We start from the raw sequence: 20,106 nt of genomic DNA on the forward strand, positions 1-20,106 counted from the left end.
CTCTGGGTGGGCATTTGCTGCGGGCTCCAGGACGCACTCCACCTCTGGGCTGGGGACAGTGACAATGTCTAGTGTCATGGGCGACAAATACACGCACAGGGGCCCCCACTGAGCAGGCTGGTGTGTCGGGGGACAGGACCCAGGAGAACCCCCCACCCCAGGCGTGTGCACACGCAGCTGTGTGACCGGCCCCACGTGTGCCGACTCTAAGGAACAGGCGTTAGTTGGGATTTTTGTTTTGGTGTCTGGGGTGAATTTTCTATTGAACAGTTTTCCTTCCTATTTTTTTTTTTAAAAAAAAGGTGTTTTTTTTTTGCATTAAAAAATATTGAATCAAAAAAAAAAAAGTTTAAGACGCAAACCTCTGCAGAGACCGGGGCCACGGCGGACAGCAGATGGATCCCATGGCCAGCAGCTGCATGCGGAGTGCTCACCCCCCGGCCCCGGTCTGGGGCTGCCTCCGTAACCCCCACGCGGAAGGCGGCGGGGCCTCGGGACTCCCCCACTACCCGCCAACCCCGTTCTCCTTCCACCAGAAGCCAGATTTCCCGGCGGCGGCGACAGCAGCGTACCCCGATTTCTCAGCCTCCTGCTTAGCAGCCACCCCACACAGCTTACCCCAGGAGGAGCACCTCTTTGCTGAACAGCACCCAGCCTTTCCGCAGCACTTCCCCGTCTCTGACGCCCCACGCAAGCTCACCCCGGGTCCTACTGGCAGCTCCCAGGACATGGGGGCCAGCAGCCCCGGCCTGGTAGATGCCAGGGGAGCCGCCGGTGAGGACTACGAGGGCCCCGGGAGCACTGGCAGTGAGACGGAGAAGAAGGCAACCAGGCGGAAGAAGGAGAGTTCAGGTAGGTGCCGGAGGAGCCCTGGATCATTCCTTTACTGTGTGATCTCAGGGGGATTGCTTGCCCTCTCTGAACCTAGCTGTATGGGGCAAATATTATTTCACCCCACCCAAAGACCAGGTTACCCTTGGGGGTTTCTTCTTCGAGTTCTAGCCTTCTCTAGCATCTCCCACACTTCTGGGCCCCGAGAAGGTAGTGCCAGCCAAAGGATGAATTGGGTTTGAGGGGGCTCCCCTAAGGCAGACAGAGCCGGGACCCTCTTGTCCAGGAGGCAGAGAAGCGGCTTAGGGCACAGCGGGCGGGGAGCGAAGCCTGATGGATTCAGGGCAGGCTGCCCCCGCCCGGGCTTCACCTGCTGGACCCAGTCTCAGGGGTAGCTGAGGCTGGGTGAGGCTCGGGAAAGCCCCCTCCTCTGAGCCCTCCTGAAGAATCACTGATCTTGGGGGGAAGCAGCCAGCCCAACACCTAGCGGGCAGGTAAAGCCCCAGAGGAGGCAGAGGGTGGGGTGGAGTCTGACACCTCCCCCATGGGGCCCTCCTGGGTTTCCCCTGACTCTGTCTGCTGGTAGTCTGGTTCTCTGTACCCACCCTGCGTGGTATGAGGCAGTGCCCATCATGCTCCAACCCCACTGGCCTGCTATACGCCCTTCTGATGATCTCTTTGGGATGCTATCTGTCTGAACCTGCAGAAAACTTTCCTCAGAGTTTATTTAGGGGCAGGAGAGAGCAAAAGTCCTAGTCATCCCCAGAGTGCTCTTGGGAGCAGAGGGCGTGCAGGTGTGAGGAAGTGGATCTGTCCCCACGGAGCACAGGCCGAGGGTGGAGAGACCGCTGGGGAATGTCCCATGGCTGTGCTGTCGTTCGGGGCGTGGGGGGTGCTGGATGCAGGCAGATCAGCCCTTTGGGGTGCCACCAATTTGTGGGTTTGGTCTGGCAGGTCTTACCGTATCTCAGTTCTTCCGCTGTGGAAAGGAGAAACGGGGAGTTTGCTGGCGGGGAGTCCATCCCAATAAAGTGACTGACCCATCTCAACTTGTCCTGATACTCCCAGTTTCAGCCTCAAAAGTTCAGTGACCCAGAAAATCCCTCAACCCCAGGCAAACCCAGACCACTGGCCCCCACCCTAGGAAGGGAACTTGAACGCCAGACTTTCTTTTCTTTTCTTTTTTCTTTTTTTTGCTTTTGGGTCACACCCAGCAGTGCTCAGGGCTTATTCCTGGTTCTGCCTCACAGATTATGCCTCACAGATCATGCCAGGGATCCAACCTGGGTCGATTGTGTGCCAGGCAAGTGCCTTACTCGCTAGACTATTGCTCCGGCCCCTTAAATTCCAGACTTCTGTTGATTTCAGAGTCTCGCTTTGCCCTTCTCAGAGTCTCTGCTCGAAGAAGCCCAGGGCATGGCAGTGACCCCGCGGGCGGCGGCTCCAGGGAGGGCCCTTTAAGCCCTGGCACGTTCATTCCCGAACTATTCCTAGCCCTGGTTGGAGACTAATGGCTGAGGATGGGACTTTTGGCTGCTCCTCTCCCGGGAGTGCTCAGAAGCTGGCTCAGTGCCTCACGGCAGTGCGCTCCCCTCCCTGGCGCCTGCCACGGTAGCGGACCCCACACCCCCACCCGCCCTCGCCTCTGCCCACATGTCCCATGGCTGCATCCTGCCACTTTCCAGGGAAACAGGAGCCAAGGGCACTGGGGAGAAATGGGCCAAGCCAAGCCAAGGGCGGGAGCAAAATCCTTCCGTTTTTCAGTACAACCAGATGCTGTTCTTCCTGCTGGGTCGTGGCTCACAGCCTGCCCTGGGGAGTGAGCTGACACGCTCCAGAGCTGCCCAGCCCACCTGAGCGCTCCTCCTTCCTGCACTCTGTGGGGTGGCAGGGGAGGCTACCAGGAGGCGCTTCGCCAGCCAGGTCCACAATAAGCAGCAGCCCCCCCCCCCCCCCCCGCATTGATCCCCGATCCCTGGAGGCAGGAGGGCATGGGCTGAGTTTCATTTGTTCTCGCTGGGCAGGGAAGTCTTTGGAGCCCCGGTCTCTGGATTCTGCCGCTGGAACTTAAACTGAGGGTGGGAAAGATGGGTTCAGGGAGCCGGAGCAGAGGCCAGACCCAGGAGCCAAGCTCAGGACCGGCTCCAGGAATCCTGAGTTGGGTTCACAGGAAATGACCCTTTCCCCCGATCCCTGCTGGATTTTCTATTTCAGTTTTTGATATTTTGATCACAGGTGACTATTCTTACTTGTTTTTTTATTTACCATGGTCTATTTTTGGGGGGAGGGGGAGGTGTTTGGGGGTCATACCCAGATGTACTCAGGGCTTCCTGGCTCTGCACTCAGGGACCATCACTTACTTGAAGGAGGCGGGGCTTGGGGGACCCTATGTGGTGTCTGTTTATCAAACGCACGGATGCTTGCAAGGCAAACGCCGTAGCCCTGGCTTATCTCTCCAGCCCTACTTACCTTGATTTATAAAAACATTGCACGGAATTAGTATTTCCCTTGATATCTAGGGTTTGGGGCCCCCCTGGGGTTCTGCACTTAATCAGGGTGCCCCTCTCTCCCCGGCTCCCCTCTCTGGAAGGTAAATGAGCTTTGGTCCAAAAGGCATTTCCCACAGGCTTCAGAGCCGGGCACACACGTTCACACGTTAGCACAGCAGCTTCAGGAAACTTCTTAACCTCCTGGTGGCTGTTTCTCCACTTGTAAAATGGGACCATAACAACGGCACCTTCTCGCAGGGTCGCTGTGAAGGTTAAATGCAGCTACCCCAATATTAACCCTTGTGCCTTGCCCTGAGTTCAGTATACACAGCAACTGCTAATACTCTTAGGCCCAAATTTCCCTTACTGGCTTTTAAACACGAGTGTGACTCTGTACTTTAGAGCACCTTCTGGGGGCTGGGGGAATCAAAGAGTTTAAATGTACTGTCGGCAAAATTCCCAAGTCCGGAATAGGACACGGGAAGTTCTTGCCGTCGTTATTGGGTCTAAAATCCAGTTATCATCCAGTAAGAGTTGGAAACGAAGAGGTCGGTCTGGGTGGGAGGGAGGGGGTGAGTTGGGCCCTGCAGGGCCCCCCAAATTGATTGCATCCCACACTGACTGGCGGAACAGCCCCTGGAACCAGAAAGTTACTGAAAAAGTAAGTTTCACCAGAACCTTCTGTGCTCAGCTTCTCCTGCCACTTTCAATCACTCCCTGTGGGCCCCCACTGCAAGCTGGAACTGATTCACTCAAGAAAATAATCAGGAAAGGTGGTGGTGGAGGGAGGGGCTGGAGGGGGGGTGCTGGCCCACCCCCACCCCGAGATCTTCTGTTGGCTCACAACACAAAACTGATTTAGGAGACCAGGGGGGATGTTATGTTCCTCCAGCGGCGGGCCGGTGGGTATAAAAGCCCCCTGCCGGCAGGGACAGCTGTGAGGCCACTTTGTTTGCCCCCAATCTGTCGGTGGCTACCGTGGTCGCTGTTGATTTATGGGAAGGAAGGATTTCTCGGTGATTTCCTGGTGGGGTTCAAGGGAAGGTCGCATGTGATCGGCCTGGCTGATCGCAGGGGAATCTGTCCATCTGTTTTCTCTGCCCACAGTGGGCCGTTGTGCCGGCCTCTTACCTCCTCGCCCTGCCCCAGAAGACGCCTTTGTCCCATCTGCCCGGGGCTCTCCTTGCTTCTTCAGGGAGTCCCCTGGCCTGCCAGGTTTCTCTCCTGCAGAATCTGCTCTTCATGAGTCCCATTGAGAATCTTTCCTTCCACAACTTGGTCCCCCGGCCCCTTCTGTGTTTCCCACCTCATCCTGTTCACAGGTGCCCACGACCACCTGCACTGACCACAAACCACACTCCCTTTCTCCCTCCACCTACCAGGTTGCTTAGATACTTCTTCCCGGCTCCCAAGGCTTTGCTGCTTGAAGTCCTACTTATTTTATTTTACTTTTTGGGGCTGGGGGCACACCTAGCGGTGCTCACGGGCTTCTCCTGGCTGGGTGCTCAGGGGTCCTTCCTGGTGGCGCTCAGGGATAGACCCCAGACCTTCCTCATGCAAAGCATATCCTCTAGCTTTTTGAATGATCTCTCTGGTCCCCTACTTATTGTATTTTGCTTTTTAAAATGAATTTATTTTTTATCGAATCACCATGAATTACAAAGTTACAGAGATACTTGTGATTGAGTTTCAGGTGTACAATGATCCAACACCAATCCCTTCACTGGTGTCCACTACCTTCCACCCATGTCATTGGTTTCCCTTCTGTTCTCTACTTTATTGTGTGTGTGTGTGTGTGTGTGTGTATGTGTTTGGTTTTTTAAAACTTTTTTATTGACTCACTGTGAGATAGATCCTTATAAAGCTGATCATTATTGGATTTCAGTCATATAGTATTCCAATACCCATCCCTCCACCAGGGTACATTTCCCAGCAGCAGGGTCCCCTGCCCCCCCATTCCCTCCAACCACCCCCATCCCCCACACCTTCCTGCCTCTGTGGAAGGCATTTTTATTTTCTGTCTTTCTCCCCCCCTCCACCCCCCTCTCCTTTTGGGCATTGTGGTTTGCAATATTGATATTGAAAGATTATCAAGAATATCCCTTTACCTACTTTAACCCTCAGATCCTGTCCAGCGTGATCATTCTCCCCTACTGTTGTCATACTGTCTCTTCTCTATCTTACCTACCCTCAGCCCCACACACATTTGTGATTAGTTCTAACCTTTGACCAGTCCTCCTGACCCCTGTTTTCCCTGGCCATGGATATTTGTCTTCTACTATATATACATTTTTATATACCACATATAAAAGCAATCATTCTGTATCTGTCCTCTCCTTTGGATTCATTTTCACTCAACATGATACTCTCCATGTCCATCCATTTACAGGCAAATTTCATGACTTCATTTTTCCTAACAGCTGCATAGTATTCCATTGTGTAGATGTGCCATAGTTTCTTTATGCATTCATCTGTTCTTGGGTACTCGGGTTGTTTCCAGATTCTGGTTATGTTGAACAGTGGTGCAATGAACATAGGAGTGCAGATGGTGTTTCTGCTGTGTGTTTTGTGCCCCCAGGAGATGTCCCCAGAAGTGATATTGCTAGATGCCTTATTTTATTTTATTTTTATTTATTTATTTATTTGCTTTTTGTGTCACACCTGGCAATGCACAGGGGGTTACTCCTGGATCTGCACTCAGGAATTACTCCTGGAGGTGCTCAGGGGACCATATGGGATGCTGGGAATCGAACCTGGGTCGGCTGTGTGCAAGGCAAACACCCTACCCGCTGTGCTATCACTCCAGCCCCTATTTTTATTTATTTATCTTTGGCTTTTTGGGTCATATTTGGTGATGCTCAGGGGTTACTCCTGGCTCTGCACTCAAGAATTACTCCTACTGGTGGTCAAGGAATCGAACCTGGGTCGACCATGTGCAAGGCAAATCCCCTCCCCGTTGTACAATCGCTCAGGCCCCGTGCTACTTATTTAACATCAGCTTGCAATCTGCACCCTTCAAGAATCTTTGCTCTCTTTCTGTGAATGTCTGATTCCACTTGCACAGAATTCCCATTCAGCAAAAGCTACGATTTAATTTTGAACCAGAGAGAAGATTCAGCAGACTGGGTGTAAGCATTGCATGCAGCAGACCCAGGGTCATTCCCCAGCACTGCATGGACTCCTGAGAACTGCCAGCAACAGTCCCTGAGCACAGAACGGGGAGTAGCTGTCAAGCACTGCCAAGAATGGCCCCAAATTAAAAATTTAAAAAGAAGGAAATTTCAAATCAGAAAATCAGAGGGCTTACCCTAGACTGGACTGATCTTATAGACGTCACACCTAATTTCACTTTGTGGGGAGTAGGGGCCATACACATCAGTGCTCAGGGCTCCCTCCTAGTCACTCCTGGTGGTGCTGGGGGAGGCCATGAACATATGGGTGGGGACTGCACAGAGCTGGCTGCGTGCAAAGCCAGTGCCTTCTCTCTGTACTGTCTCTCCAACCCGCATCTCACTTCCTGTAGGAGTTCTCTTGAGATACCTTTCATGGGCAATTTGTATTGGAAATCTCCTGGGGTGGTCCAAATTAGACCACAAATATACCATTGTAGCCATAGTGGAGTGTGACAACAGTTAACCATGTACATTATTGTTCAATCGATTGAGAACTATTTCATCTTGCAAAATTGAACCTGCTTATCCCCTGAATAATAACTTCCCTGTTCTCAGGCCTGGGTCTACTAGCCAGCGCTTGACTTTCCATTTCTAAGAGTTTGACAGCTTTTGGTATTTTGTATAAAATGGAATCATGTCTTTTTTTTGTTTGTTTGTTTGGTTGGGGTTTTTTTTTTACCTTTTTGGGTCACACCTGACAATGCTCAGGGTTTACGCCTGACTCTGAATTCAGGAATTACACCTGGAGGTGCTCAGAGGACCATGTGGGATACTGGGGATTAAACCCGGTTCGGCCGCATGCAAGGCAAATTCCACCTTGCCCTCCCCGCTGTACTATTGCTTCAGCCCCAATCATGTCTTTTTTGTAACTGACTTACTTTACTTCAAATAATGTTCCTGAGTTTCATCTGAGTTGTGTAACAGAATTGCCTTCTTTTCTATTGTGTCAATATGCCATATTTTCTTTATGCATTCATCTGCTGATGAAAACGTGGGTTCCTCAGGGGCTGGAGCAATAGCACAGCAGGTAGGGCGTTTGCCTTGCATGCGGCCCACCCGGGTTCGATTCCCAGCATCCCATATGGTCCCCCAGCACTACCTGGAGTAATTCCTGAGTGCAGAGCCAGGAGTAACCCCTGTGCATCGCCGGGTGTGACCCAAAAAGCAAAAACAACAACAACAACAAAAAACATGGGTTCCTTTGCCTCTCAGCTTGTGTGAGTAATTCTGCAAAAAAAATGTGCAAGTATCTCTTTGAGATCCTAACTTAAATTACTTTGAATATTTACCTCAAAGTAGGGTTGCTTGATCATATGGTAATTCTTGTTTTTGGATTGCTAGGTAGTATGGGAGTTCTAGTTTTGGGATATTGGGTGTTTGTGTGTTTTTTTTTTTTTGAGGAAACTTCATGTTTTCTATGTAGTTGGATGATTTTATAGTCTCACCAACAATCCACATGACTTTGGTTTTTTATACATCCTCACTACTTACTATGGTTTTGTTCTCATTCTTGATGGTGTCAGTCTAACAGTTTCTTCTAAGAGTTATAGGTCTTTTCCACTTGTTGGTCTTACACTTAGGTTATTAACTTATTTTAATTTTTATGTATAAGGGCCCAATTTCATTCATTTGTGTGGAAAGCCAGTTTTCCCAACTCTGTTAAATATTTATTTTCCCCTTTATGCTGGAGATAAATTTACTAAAGATGTGAGGTTTCACTTCTTAACTTTCCAGACTGTTCCTTCAATCTGTCTAACAGTACTTTACTATCTTGATTACTGTAGCTTTGTACTCTTTTTTGAAATCAATTAATATAAGGCCTCCAACATTTTTTTCTTTGTCAAGATTGTTTGACATCTTGAGATTTATTGAGATTCTACACAAATTTTAGCATCATTTATTGGGGGAAATGCCAAGAGGATTTTGATAGGAATTGCATTAAATGTGTAGATAGCTTTGAATGGGCTTATAAAAAATTCATCTTCTGATTTCTAAACATTGTGTGTCTTTTCGTTAGTATTTTTAATTTATTTCAGCAACATTTCCCAATTTTTAGTATGCCAGCCTTTTGCCTCCTCAATTAAGTTTGTTCCTAAATAGTTGATTTTTTGGGGGGAGGTCACACCCGGTGATGCATAGGGTTTACTCCTGGCTCATGCACTCAGGAATTACTCCAGGTAGGGCTGGGGACCATACGGGATGCTGGGAATCGAACCCGAGTCGGCCTCGTGCAAGGCAAACGCCCTACCTGCTATGCTATCGCTCCAGCCCCAATAGTTGATTCTTTTTTTTTTTTTTTTTTTTTTTTGCTTTTTGGGTCACACCCAGCCATGCTCAGGGGTTACTCCTGGCTTTGCACTCAGGAACTACTCCTGGCGGTGCTTGGGGGACCATATGGGATGCCGGGGATCGAACCCGGGTCGGCCGCGTGCAAGGCAAACGCCCTACCCGCTGTGCTATCGCTCCGGCCCCTAGTTGATTCTTTTTGATGCTCAACAAATGGAATGTTTTTCTTCATTTCTCTTTCAGATTATCATTAGTGTATTAAAACAACTGATTTTTTTTTTGGTGCTGATTCTGTACCCTGCAACTTTTCTGAACTTACTGATTTGTTCCAAAAGTTTTCTTGTGAAGTCTTTAGGTTTACTTCATGCATTATCTTATCATCTATGAACACAGATGATTTTAGGTTTTTTGTTTTTTTTTTTTACTTAGAAGCCTTTCTTTCCTCCCTCGCCTATTACTCTCATGAGGACTTCCAGTATCATGTAGAAAGAGTGGGCATTCTTCCCTATTTCCTGGTCTTAAAGGGAGAGATTTAAAGATCGATCTCTCTCTCTCTCTCTCTCTCTCTCTCTCTCTCTCTTGCAAGGGGGGGTTGTGGGCCACACTTGGTGGTGCTCAGGGTTGCCTCCCAGCTCTACACTCAGAGATCACTCCTGGTGGTCTCTGGGGACCATATGGAGTGCTGGGGATTGAATGCAGGTTGGCCGCGTGCAAGGCTAGTGCCCTAACCATTGTACTATCAGTCCAGCCCAGGTTTTACTTTTTCACTATCAAGTATGATATTAACTATGAACTTTGCTACCTAGGCTTCTAATATACCAAAGAAATTTTCTTTCTTGTATTCTTAGTCTGTTCAGTGTTCAAGAATCCTTTTTTTTTTTTTTTTTTGGCTTCTGGGCCACACCTGGTGGTGCTTAAGGCTTACTCCTGGCTCTGTGCTCACGGATTGCTCCTGGTGGGGTTCAGGGCACCGTATGGGGTGCGGGGAATTAAGTTGGTGTCAGCTGGTGCAAAGCAAATGCTCTATATGCTATACTGTCACTGTGGCCCCAAGAATCCTTTCTTGGCACATGAGCATGCCTTGCTTATATCTCCATTCTAGCATCAAACCACAGTTGGCGTTGCTTTCAAAGTGACAAAAGCACAGGCCTTTGTCCTTAAATCAAAGTGTCTGAAAAGAAGGAATGATATCTGATTCACCTGTGCCATCTCCCTGGCACTGACTGAAATATTTTCATGTGGGAAAACTTCCACCAGTGTCCGGCCTATGACTTCTATTGCCGTGTGGCGTTTCTTCATTGATTCAGAGTGGCTCCCCCGGCCTGAGAGTTCCTACCGTGTGTGATGTGCTTCTGTGAAATGCATCAGGACGTTTACAATCTCACTCATGAAAAAATGTGTGCAGCAAACCAGACTTCGGTGATAAAAACCAGCTCCGGGCCAGGGTGTGTAGTGGGGACAGAAAGACACATAAACAGACACATGCGGCTGGTCTATCTCTGCGGAATCCCCACGGGCCACAGGGATGAGCTCCAAGAACCAGGCTGGGAAATAAACAGCAGTTCAGCGGCTGCCATGGGTTAGCAGCTAGAGGGCTAAGTGGTCACATGAGGCTGAGTTCCCCAGTCTGGAGGAAGGGGCAATTTTTTTCTTTTAGTTTGCTGAGGGGACCCCTATGGGCTAACCTTGCAAGCAGCCCTCCTGGCCTTGTTCTCTGTTCTGGGGGTCAGGGGAGGGAGGGTTCTCCTCCTAGGCTGGACTCAGGATTCTCCTTCCTTCCTTCCTTCCTTCCTTCCTTCCTTCCTTCCTTCCTTCCTTCCTTCCTTCCTTCCTTCCTTCCTTCCTTCCTCCTTCCCTCCTTTCTTTTTTTCTTTCTTTCTTTCTTTCTTTCTTTCTTTCTTTCTTTCTTTCTTTCTTTCTTTCTTTCTCTCTCTCTCTTTCTTTCTTTCTCTCTCTTTCTCTCTCTTTCTCTCTCTTTCTTTCCTTCTTCCTTTCTTTCTCTCTCTCTTTCTTTCTTTCTTTCTTTCTTTCTTTTTCCTTTCTCTCTCTTTTTCTTTCTTTCTCTCTTCTTTCTTTCTCTTCTTTTCTTTCTCTCTTTCTCTTTTTTCTTTCTTCTTTCTTAGCAAAAGACCTTTTATATTTCCTTAATAAAATCAAGAAATAGTACATAGTAAATGAAGTATATAGCACTTAATTGCAACCCTATTTTGTTATGCCAAAAATGTATGTGACATTGAATATGAAAAAAAATAATGCATCATCGGGGCTGGAGTGATAGCATAGCGGGTAGGGCATTTGCCTTGCATGCAGCCGACCCAGGTTCAAATCCCAGCATCCCATATGGTCCCCTGAGCACCGCCAGGAGTAATTCCTGAGTGCAGAGCCAGGAGTAACCCCTGTGCATCGCCGGGTGTGACCCAAAAAGAAAAAAAAAGTTTGGTAAAAATAATGCATCATCTTGCACCTTTTATCGTATCAAAGAATCAAACCCTTGTGTATCTCTCTACATTTTTATTTTTTATAAATGAGATGATGGGCCTGGGAGATAATTTCAAGTGGGAGCGCACACACATGTTCAAGTACCCAAGTTCTGTTCACTGTGTACACCACTGAGAATGACCCCTGTGCTTTAAAATGTTCTCTTTGTCCAAACCAACTTAATCAGGTCAAAGATCAGAACAAAGATCAACTTTCTATAAAGAGTCGAGAACAGAGACTGTTCAATTAAGCCTTATAGTCTAGCTTTCAAAAACGGTGTGTAGAACTTTAACAGATGCAAAGCATCTGGTCTCTCTTCTTTCTCTCTCTCTCTTTCTTTTTTCTCTCTTTTCTTCTTCCTTCCTTCCTTCCTTCCTTCCTTCCTTCCTTCCTTCCTTCCTTCCTTCCTTCCTTCCTTCTCTCTTCTTTCTTTCTCTTTCTTTCTTTCTTTCTTTCTTTCTTTCTTTCTTTCTTTCTTTCTTTCTTTCTTTCTTTCTTTCTTTCTTTCTTTCCTTCCTTCCTTCTCTCTTTCTTTCTTTCTTTCTTTCTTTCTTTCTTTCTTTCTTTCTTTCTTTCTTTCTTTCTTTCTTTCTTTCTTTCCTTCTCTCTTTCTTTCTTTCTTTCTTTCTTTCTTTCTTTCTTTCTTTCTTTCTTTCTTTCTTTCTTTCTTTCTTTCTTTCTTTCTTTCTTTCTTTCTTTCTTTCTTTCTTTCTTTCTTTCTTTCTTTCTTTCTTTCTGTGTCACTCTTGGCTCCAAACTCAGGGATTACTCCCGGCAGTGCTTAGGGGACCTGGGTCAGCCACATATAAGGCAAGCACTTTACCCGCTGTACTATTGCTCCAGCTAGTTTCAACAAGTTTCTTTGCTCACAGCTCCGAGGGTTCCAAGTTCAAGATGACAGGTTTGGTCTCTCGGTCAGCTTCTCCCCTTGGCCTGCAGGCATGTCCTCACCTGGTCTTTCCTTTGTGAAATACAGCCATGGGGATCTGTGTGTCCCATCTCCGCATCTTACAAAGTCACCAATCAGACTGGACTCTTCCCCCACCTGCAACAGCCTCACCTCAGCCTAGCACCTTGCAAAGCCCCTGTTCTCTCCCATGTAGCCAAATCTGGGGGCTGGAGCCATAACTCATGGGGGCAGAGTTCATGCCCTTCGGGGGGGACCAGAGGAGACCCTCCTCCCACCCCAGACCTCCTGAGCACCACCTGCGAGACACCCCCAATAAAGACATTCTGACTGCCAAGACCCATAGGTCAGCAGAGCCTCTCTTTCAGACGGACCCCTGAGTTTATCCACCTGCTGGACTTTTAACCACTAGACATTTCCCACCCAGACAGGGCCTAGTTCTGGCCCCCAGCAGACCCCTGCTTTCTTATCCTGCACCCACAGGGAGGGGGGCAGGAGAGAAGAGTTAGGAATGAGTCCCTAAAAGCAGGGAGGGGGACTTTCCAGTGGAAGTGCTCCTGGCCAGCTGGCCATCATGAGCCCATCCCCTGGCCCCTGCAGGACACTGAGCAGCCGGCCAGTGTGCCCGTCCCCACACCCAGCTTCCTGCTGGACTGCAGCCTGGAAGACACAGGAGCGGGGGCGCATCCCAAGCTCACGTCAAACTGGGGAACACCTGGCTTATGTCCAGGACTTCCGGGCTGTGTGGACACACGGGGCCAGCTGAGTCCGAGGCTCCTCCAAACACGGACTCTAGAAGGGACCCCGGAGTGTAGAAACCACTGCCTGCACTTGGAAATCCCCCGAGCCCCTAAACTTAGATCTAACACTCTGGGCATGGGCTGCATCCTAGGGGTCCTGGGCTCAAATCCTGGTGAGGCAGAGACCCCAGCCCAGAGGGACCCTTTGCAATCTGCCACCATCCAGGCAGCCTGCTCTGACCCCCGATCCAGCATGTGCAGAGGCTGGAGAAGCCTGAGGACCCAGAGTGGCTGACATGGAGGGAAGGATGGGCGCTGCCCACATTCTGTCCCTCCACTGTCCCCTCCCTCCCAGCCAGAGTCCTTTTCCTCCTCCCAGAGGCACAGATCAGAGCCCCCAAGTTGAACCCCAGACCATGACACAGTCTGCACTCAGGCCAGAGCAGGAGTCCTGGGCTGGAGCCTGCTCAGTCTGTTCTGAACAAAAACTGTATCCCCAAGCCCCGGGGTCCCGCATAGCTTCTGAGCAATCAGGCTTCAAAGTGCTCCTGGACGCGGAGAAGGTCGGCAGAGGAGCACCGCAGCCCTGCCAGCCCTCACCCACTCCTGGCCCGGCTGGGAGCTCAGATGCCAGCCTGTTCCCTCACCCATGTCTGCAGATTGAATAAATCAGGGTAGCAGGGACCAAACCCAGCAGCAGAAGCGCCCTGCTTTCTAAGGGACTGACCTCTGGCCTGGACCCCCCTTCCAGAGGCCCCAGACTTTCCCCCTTTGTCCTGAACCTGGTAGCAGTGGGACAGGGTAGGGTCTGGGGCCTAAGCCCCCCTTCCTCTGGGGGCTGCTGAGGGTGACATCTGGGATTTATAAACACAAGCAGAGCCTGGGACTGCCCCAGCCCTCTTGGGTCTCGCTGCAGCTCCCACTGTGGGGAGGAGGGGGCGGGTTTGGGGATTCCACAGAACCCTCGCCCCAGACGTAGGCAGAGGGAAGGGGAGAGGGAGTGTGTGGCATCAAGCAGGAGGGGATGCAGGGACACTGGTGGTGGCCGGGATGGGCAGAGCTACAGAGCTCCCTGGCTGGGTACCCAGATGCAGAGCAGAGAAGTGGCACTGCGCCGGCAGCCCGCGCTCCCCTGGCCAGGTGGGTCTGGATTCCGGTTCAGCTGCCTGCCTCAAAGTTAGCCCTGCACCCAGCAACTCTGAGGGTGATTCCTCCTCGGCAAACGGAGGGCTTTGTGGATATTTAGCCCACAGACGAGGTCTAGCAGCCAGAGAGGACTGTGAATTATTACTGGTGAAGCTCTCCGGGCCAGAATTGGAAGAACACTGGGGTTCCTGCAGGTCATTCACCTTCTCAATGACCCTGCGGGCAGCGGGCTGTATCTCCACCCCCACCCCCGGGTTCTAGATCAAGCCACCGGCTGGAGCCGGGAAAGATGAAGTGGCTTCTCTCAAACCAGAGCCAGGATCCAGCCGCAGGGCTGTGACACCCCCTGCCTGCCCCACCCCTGCCCCCACCCCTGCCCTGCTCACCTCTCTGAGCTAGAATAGGGAGGCCAGCGTGGGTGGGAATCGGTGTCTTCTGATCTTCCTGGCCTCACCCTCCCCGCCCTGGTGGCCAAGGTCAAGGCTTGCTTGTGACTCCCGACTCGACTCCTCCCAGAGGCTGCCAGCCTCCCCTACCCCGCTGAGACCTCCTGCCGTTCCCTGCCCTCCCAAAAAAAACGCTTCCCTTAGTGACCCCAACCACGTGCGCAGGTCCCCACGCTCCCCAGTGCTCGGGCATCGGGGTCAGGAAGGGGTTAATGGTGGCTGGAGGTGGCTCCTCGGTCCTGGGGCATGAGCAGCCCAGTGGCTTTGTGGCAGGCAGAGTGAGAAACCTGAAACTCTGGGGCAGGAGGTAGGATCGAGGAGCTGGTTGGGTGAAAAGCACTAGAAGGGTCTGCAGGGCCAGAGTTCACACCTAGAGTGTGGGGGAAGGGGAGTGCCAAAGGACTCTCCCCAGCCTACCCCCCTCTAGGGGCCGCACCCCCTGTGGTCTGGAACATAAGCTCCAGGCTCACTCTCCCCGCTACCTCCTACCCCAGGACCTTCTCCCCACTGCACATTCAACCATGGGGCCGGAGTCCTGCTCCATTCCCCGCCAGAAGGGACAAGGCAGAATTCAAGAGAGAATCTGAGTCTAGTAGGACAGGAAGGCTGAGGGTGGCACCATAGGGGGTGTTGTTCCCCCTTCCTGGGTAAGGGTCTGGAGGGCGGGCACCTCCCGCCCTGCCTCAGGGATAACCATATCGTCCCTTTGTCCCCTTTCTGGCTTGTTTTGGTTTGAGGGCCACACCTGGCAATGCGCAGGCCTCACCCTGGCTCTGCACTCAGGGATGATCATTCCTGGCATGCTCAGGGGACCATATGGGATGCCAAATATCGAACCGGGCTGGCTTCATGCAAGGCAAGTCGCTTCCCCTTCCCTCTGCACTATCGCTCCAGCCCCCAATTGTCCCTTTCATTGCAGGGACACTTGGGAGCCTGTAAAGGCTCCGCCATGGGTTTCATGAGAACAGTGAGTTCTGCGGCCTGAATTCCTGTTGCATCTTCAGATGAACCATCGTCATGAATGTGGACCATTTGCTTAACAGCTCAGTGCTCGGGTTTCTGGTGCATAGAACAGAGCCAATTCTGGATTCACCTGGCTGAGGGCGGGAGGGTTGGGCCAGTGCTTGGGACCCCCTACAGTCCTGAGGGGTTTGTGACTGCTTGGTGTTAGAGGTGCAAGGCCTGTGTCAGCCTCACCCCAGACCTACTGAGTAGGTGGGCTCTTGGCTTTGCCTTGTGAACGGGGCTGGGGTGGCTGTGTCTGTGTAGAGCATCTCACCCCACTGATCCCAGCTAAAGTCCAGGTGGGCGGGGGCTGGATAGCTGAGATCACCCCTGAGCCAAGGCCAGCTTCTCCTGCTCTGGGAAGACAAAAATGGGGGACCAAAAGTTGAGAGCCAAAGGAAAAAATACTCCCTCATTTTCAAGGGATTGAGTCCCTAGAAGAAATAATATTGGGACCATGTGGATTCTTTCTTATCATCTTTTGTTTTTGTTTTTGCTTTTTTTGAGGGGAGGGGTGTGTTGTTTTTTGGCCACACCCAGCAGTGCACAGAGCCTACTCCTGACTCTGTGCTCAGGGATCACTCCTGGCAGACTTGGGGGACCATACGGAGTATCGGGGGTACAAACCCAGGCCAGCCTTGTGCAAGGCTAGCTTCTTAGCCTCTGTCCTGTCTCTCTGGGCCCATCCTTGATTACTAAGGGGCTGTGTCTGAGAAAGAACTGAAAGGGCTGGAGCACAGACATGCTCTATGCAGTGCAAGAGGCCTGGAATTGAGAGGCTGGAGAGATAGCACAGTGGGTAGGGCATTTGCCTTGCACACGGCCCACCCGAGTTCGATTCCCAGCATCCCATATGGTTCCCTGAGCACCGCCAAGAGTAATTCCTGAGTGCAGAGCCAGGAGTAACCCCTGTGTATCACCAGGTGTGACCCAAAACAAAAAAAAAAAGAGGCCTGGAATTGATCCCTGACACCACACAGTCCCCTGAGCCCCACCCTGACCCCTGCTCCAACACAGACACAGAAGAAGCTGTCTTGCTGCTGAGGTCACTCACCTCTTCCTGTCCGGGCCTCTCTCTCCCCCAGACAACCAGGAGCCCCGAGGGAAGGCGGAGGGCGGCAACAAGGCCCGCAAGGAGAGGACAGCCTTCACCAAAGAGCAGCTGCGGGAGCTGGAGGCCGAGTTCGCCCATCACAACTACCTGACCCGGCTCCGGAGATACGAGATCGCCGTCAACCTGGACCTCTCCGAGCGGCAGGTGTGGCCAAGGGACCTCCTCTCCCGCCCTCCCCCACCCCAACTCCTCCCCGAACCTTCTTCCTCTTCTCCCTCTGTTCCCGTCCACTGATTCTATTCTTCGGCTGTGGTTGAGATTCACTGTGGAGATTTGAACATGCTGGTGTCTGGGTACCGCCCTCAGGGATGGCTTTCATAGGTCTGGGGTGGGGTCTGGCACCCAGGATCCTCAGGGTCCCCAAGGGGATTCAAACACACAGCCGGCATCAGCACTTCTGATCCAAATTAGAGTGTATTTTGAGTGTGAGGCATCTGTCTTGCATGAGACCAACCGTGGTTCAATTTCAGCACCGCAGAGTCTCTTGAGCATTACCAGGAATGACCCTTGAGCACTGCCGAATGTAGCCCACCCCCAAATGCAAATAAATAAAATGCAGAGTTCCAGGCTGCAGAGATAACTCAATGGGCCAGGAGCCCATGCTTCACATGCAGGAGCCCCCGGGCCCATGGTTCCCTGACCACCACCAGGAGTATCCCCAGAGCACGGAGTCCAAAATGAACAACAAACAAGTAAATAAAGTGAAGATTCTGGTGTGGCAGGAAGTGCTTTCACAGTCATAATGAGCAAGACAGGAAACTTGGTGTTTCTAGTACATTCTCAGGTGATTTGAATAGGAGGCAGCCTTAAGGCACCCTGAAAAACACTACCTCCCACTTGCCTGCTCTGGCATGCAAGAAAGTGGGATTAATATTCTTATTACCATCACTGGGCTGGAGCAATAGCACAGTGGTTGGGTGTTCGCCTTTCATGTGGCCAACCGGTGTTCAATTCCTCCGCCCCTCTCGGAGAGCCCGGCAAGCTACCGAGAGTATCGAGCCCTCTCGGCAGAGCCTGGCGAGCTACCCGTGCGTATTGGATATGCCAAAAACAGTAACAATAAGTCTCTCAATGAGAGACGTTACTGGTGCCCGCTCGAACAAACTGATGAGCAACGGGATGACAGTGACAGTGATTTACCATCATTATTATAAATATTTTGAATACCATTGACTTTTTATGTTTTTTTTTCTTTTGGCTTTTTGGGTCATATCCAGTGATGCTCAGGGGTTACTCCTGGCTCTGAACTCAGGAATTACTCCTGGCAGTGTTCAGGGACCATATGGGATGCTGGGGATTGAACCTGGGTCAGTCACATGCAAGGCAAATGCCCTCCCCACTGGACTATTGCTCCAGACCCATCATTATTATATTGATAGCAGCTTAGAGATGCTCATGCTTTCTGCCAGAGTGCTGGATTTGGAGAATCAAAAGGCTTCAATTCAAATACTGCCTCCACCACCTCCTGGCCCTGTGACTCTGGGTTATGAATCTAAGACCTCCCTGCAGAGAGTAATAAAACTCAGAAGGGAAAGAATGCAAACCAGAGCTATGGAAGCTGAAAGTGCTTTAGAAATATTCCTGGTGGGGCCAGAGTAAGCAGGTCTGGCATGCAACAGACCTGGGTTCGAACTCTGGTACCCCATATGGTTCCCTGAACACTGCAAGAAGTGATTCCTAAGCACAGAGCCAGGAGTAATCCCTGAGCATCATTGGGCATAGCCCCCCCAAACAATAATAATAATATATATATATTTTTTTTTGCTTTTCGGGTCACACCCAGAGATGCACAGGGGTTATTCCTGGCTCTGCACTCAGGAATTACTCCTGGCGGTGCTGGGGGACCATACGGGATGCTGGGAATCGAATCCGGGTCAGCCACATGCAAGGCAAACGCCCTACCCGCTGTGCTATCACTCCAGCCCCAATAATAATAATTTTTTTTTTGCTTTTTGGGTCACACCTGGCGATGCACAGGGGTTACTCCTGGCTCTGCACTCAGGAATTACTCCTGGCGGTGCTCAGGGGACCATATGGGATGCTGGGAATTGAACCTGGGTCAGCCGCGTGCAAGGCAAACGCCCTACCCGCTGTGCTATCGCTCCAGCCCCAATAATAATAATTTTTTTAAATTATTTTTTTTTAAATTTTTAAATTTTTAAAAATTTTTAAAAATTATACAAAAATGTTGCTGGGATGAGGCTGGTCATGGATTCTCTGCCCAGCCATTGCTGTGTAAGGTTCACTAGAAGTGGGTGCTGGGAGGGGAGGCCCCTGTGTAGGGGGCGGGGCCTGCGGAAGAAGGTGGGGGAGCAATGCAGAGTCACTTAGAACCTTCCCAGTCTCTATGGGGCGGGGTGTTCTCGGGGCAGACGCTGGGCTGGATCCTGGAACTTTCAGAGGTGTGAGGAGGTGTGCTCAGAGTTCTGAGCGGGTCCCCCGAGTCGCTCCTGGCTCATTCAGCATCAATATGGGGACGAGGTTCCACTTACCCGGAGGTGAGTTGGCTCATTCGCTTTTTCACTTCTTCAGGTCAAAGTGTGGTTCCAGAACCGAAGGATGAAGTGGAAGCGCGTGAAGGGGGGTCAGCCCATCTCCCCCCATGAGCAAGACCCCGAGGACGGGGACTCCGCGGCCTCTCCAAGTTCAGAGTGAGATTCTCCAGAGGGAAAAAACAGACGAGGACTGCACCCCTCCTGCTCCCGCCCTGCCCCTCCCCCCAGTCCTCCTCCACCTTCTCCCGCCTCCTCAGAGCAGCCTCTCCACATCTTGAAATGACTCTTGAAGATGAACCTGCCCAGTGTTTCCGGGAGCCCAGAAAGTTCCTTCCAGCATTGCTCCTCGAAGCCCCTTTTCTTCCCACAGCTCTCCTGGAGTCAGATCTTTGCCCAGTGTAGACCCCACTTCTCTGCAAATCCTTGCCATCCTCCACTCCTCCTCCCCCTCCTCCATGCTGACACCACCAGCAGCAGAAGGGGGAAGGATTGCCCCCCCCAGGCACGTGACCCAGAGAGGAGACACAGCCTGGAAGCCCAAGACTGTCTTTTCGGTGACTTCCGGTTCTCTCGGTTGCCCCCTAACACTGCCCCCCACCCCACGCCAATAGTGCAAGGAGGTTGGAGAATAGAAGCTCGGCTCTTGCAAATGAGAAACCAGCCCCTGTCTCAGCCTTTGGCGGCTGTTACATGGCAAGTTCTGGACAGACACTGGCCAGAAGAGGACAATCTGACCAACAGTAGCATTGGGGCCCTGCTTCCTCCAAATCAGTTCAGGGATATCGCTGTGAACTGCACCCCCAAGCTCCCCGGATGTTCCCGTGATTGAGACAAAGTTAGCAAGGTGTTCTCAGGATGGAGGGGTGAGGCCAGGGCAGCTGGGCCAAAGCCCGGACGGGACAAAGAGCATCCCTCTCCCTCTGGGGACTGAGCTGGCACCCCTCCCATGTGTACCTCCAAAAACCCTTATCCGGGGAGGATCTGTTGAGATTGTGG

At 51.3% G+C, this 20,106-nt stretch overlaps 1 protein-coding gene across 2 annotated transcripts; it reads left to right on the plus strand.

Annotated features, from left to right (window-relative positions):
- Positions 1-395: 395 nt before the first annotated feature.
- On the plus strand, positions 396-19,620 carry MEOX1 (mesenchyme homeobox 1). 2 transcript variants are annotated; one of them, XM_004620978.2, is made up of 3 exons: positions 396-852; positions 16,587-16,759; positions 19,148-19,620. In XM_004620978.2, the coding sequence occupies exons 1-3, from the start codon at positions 396-398 to the stop codon at positions 19,268-19,270; spliced, it is 753 nt and encodes a 250-aa protein (XP_004621035.2). In that variant the 3' UTR covers positions 19,271-19,620. The 2 variants fall into 2 exon arrangements, with proteins under 2 accessions (XP_004621035.2, XP_054989270.1); XM_055133295.1 differs by lacking the exon at positions 16,587-16,759.
- Positions 19,621-20,106: the final 486 nt, after the last annotated feature.

This window comes from Sorex araneus, chromosome 3 (genome assembly GCF_027595985.1).
Source record: "Sorex araneus isolate mSorAra2 chromosome 3, mSorAra2.pri, whole genome shotgun sequence".
Lineage (NCBI taxonomy): Eukaryota > Metazoa > Chordata > Mammalia > Eulipotyphla > Soricidae > Sorex > Sorex araneus.

What these genes read in the sequence shown, in the direction of transcription:
- MEOX1 (XM_004620978.2), top strand. Translation starts at nt 396, where the DNA reads ATGGATCCCATGGCCAGCAGCTGCATGCGGAGTGCTCACCCCCCGGCC. An exon ending in GCGGAAGAAGGAGAGTTCAG is followed by an intron (nt 853 to 16,586) that starts GTAGGTGCCGGA and finishes TCTCTCCCCCAG; the next exon opens with ACAACCAGGAGCCCCGAGGG. An exon ending in TGGACCTCTCCGAGCGGCAG is followed by an intron (nt 16,760 to 19,147) that starts GTGTGGCCAAGG and finishes TCACTTCTTCAG; the next exon opens with GTCAAAGTGTGGTTCCAGAA.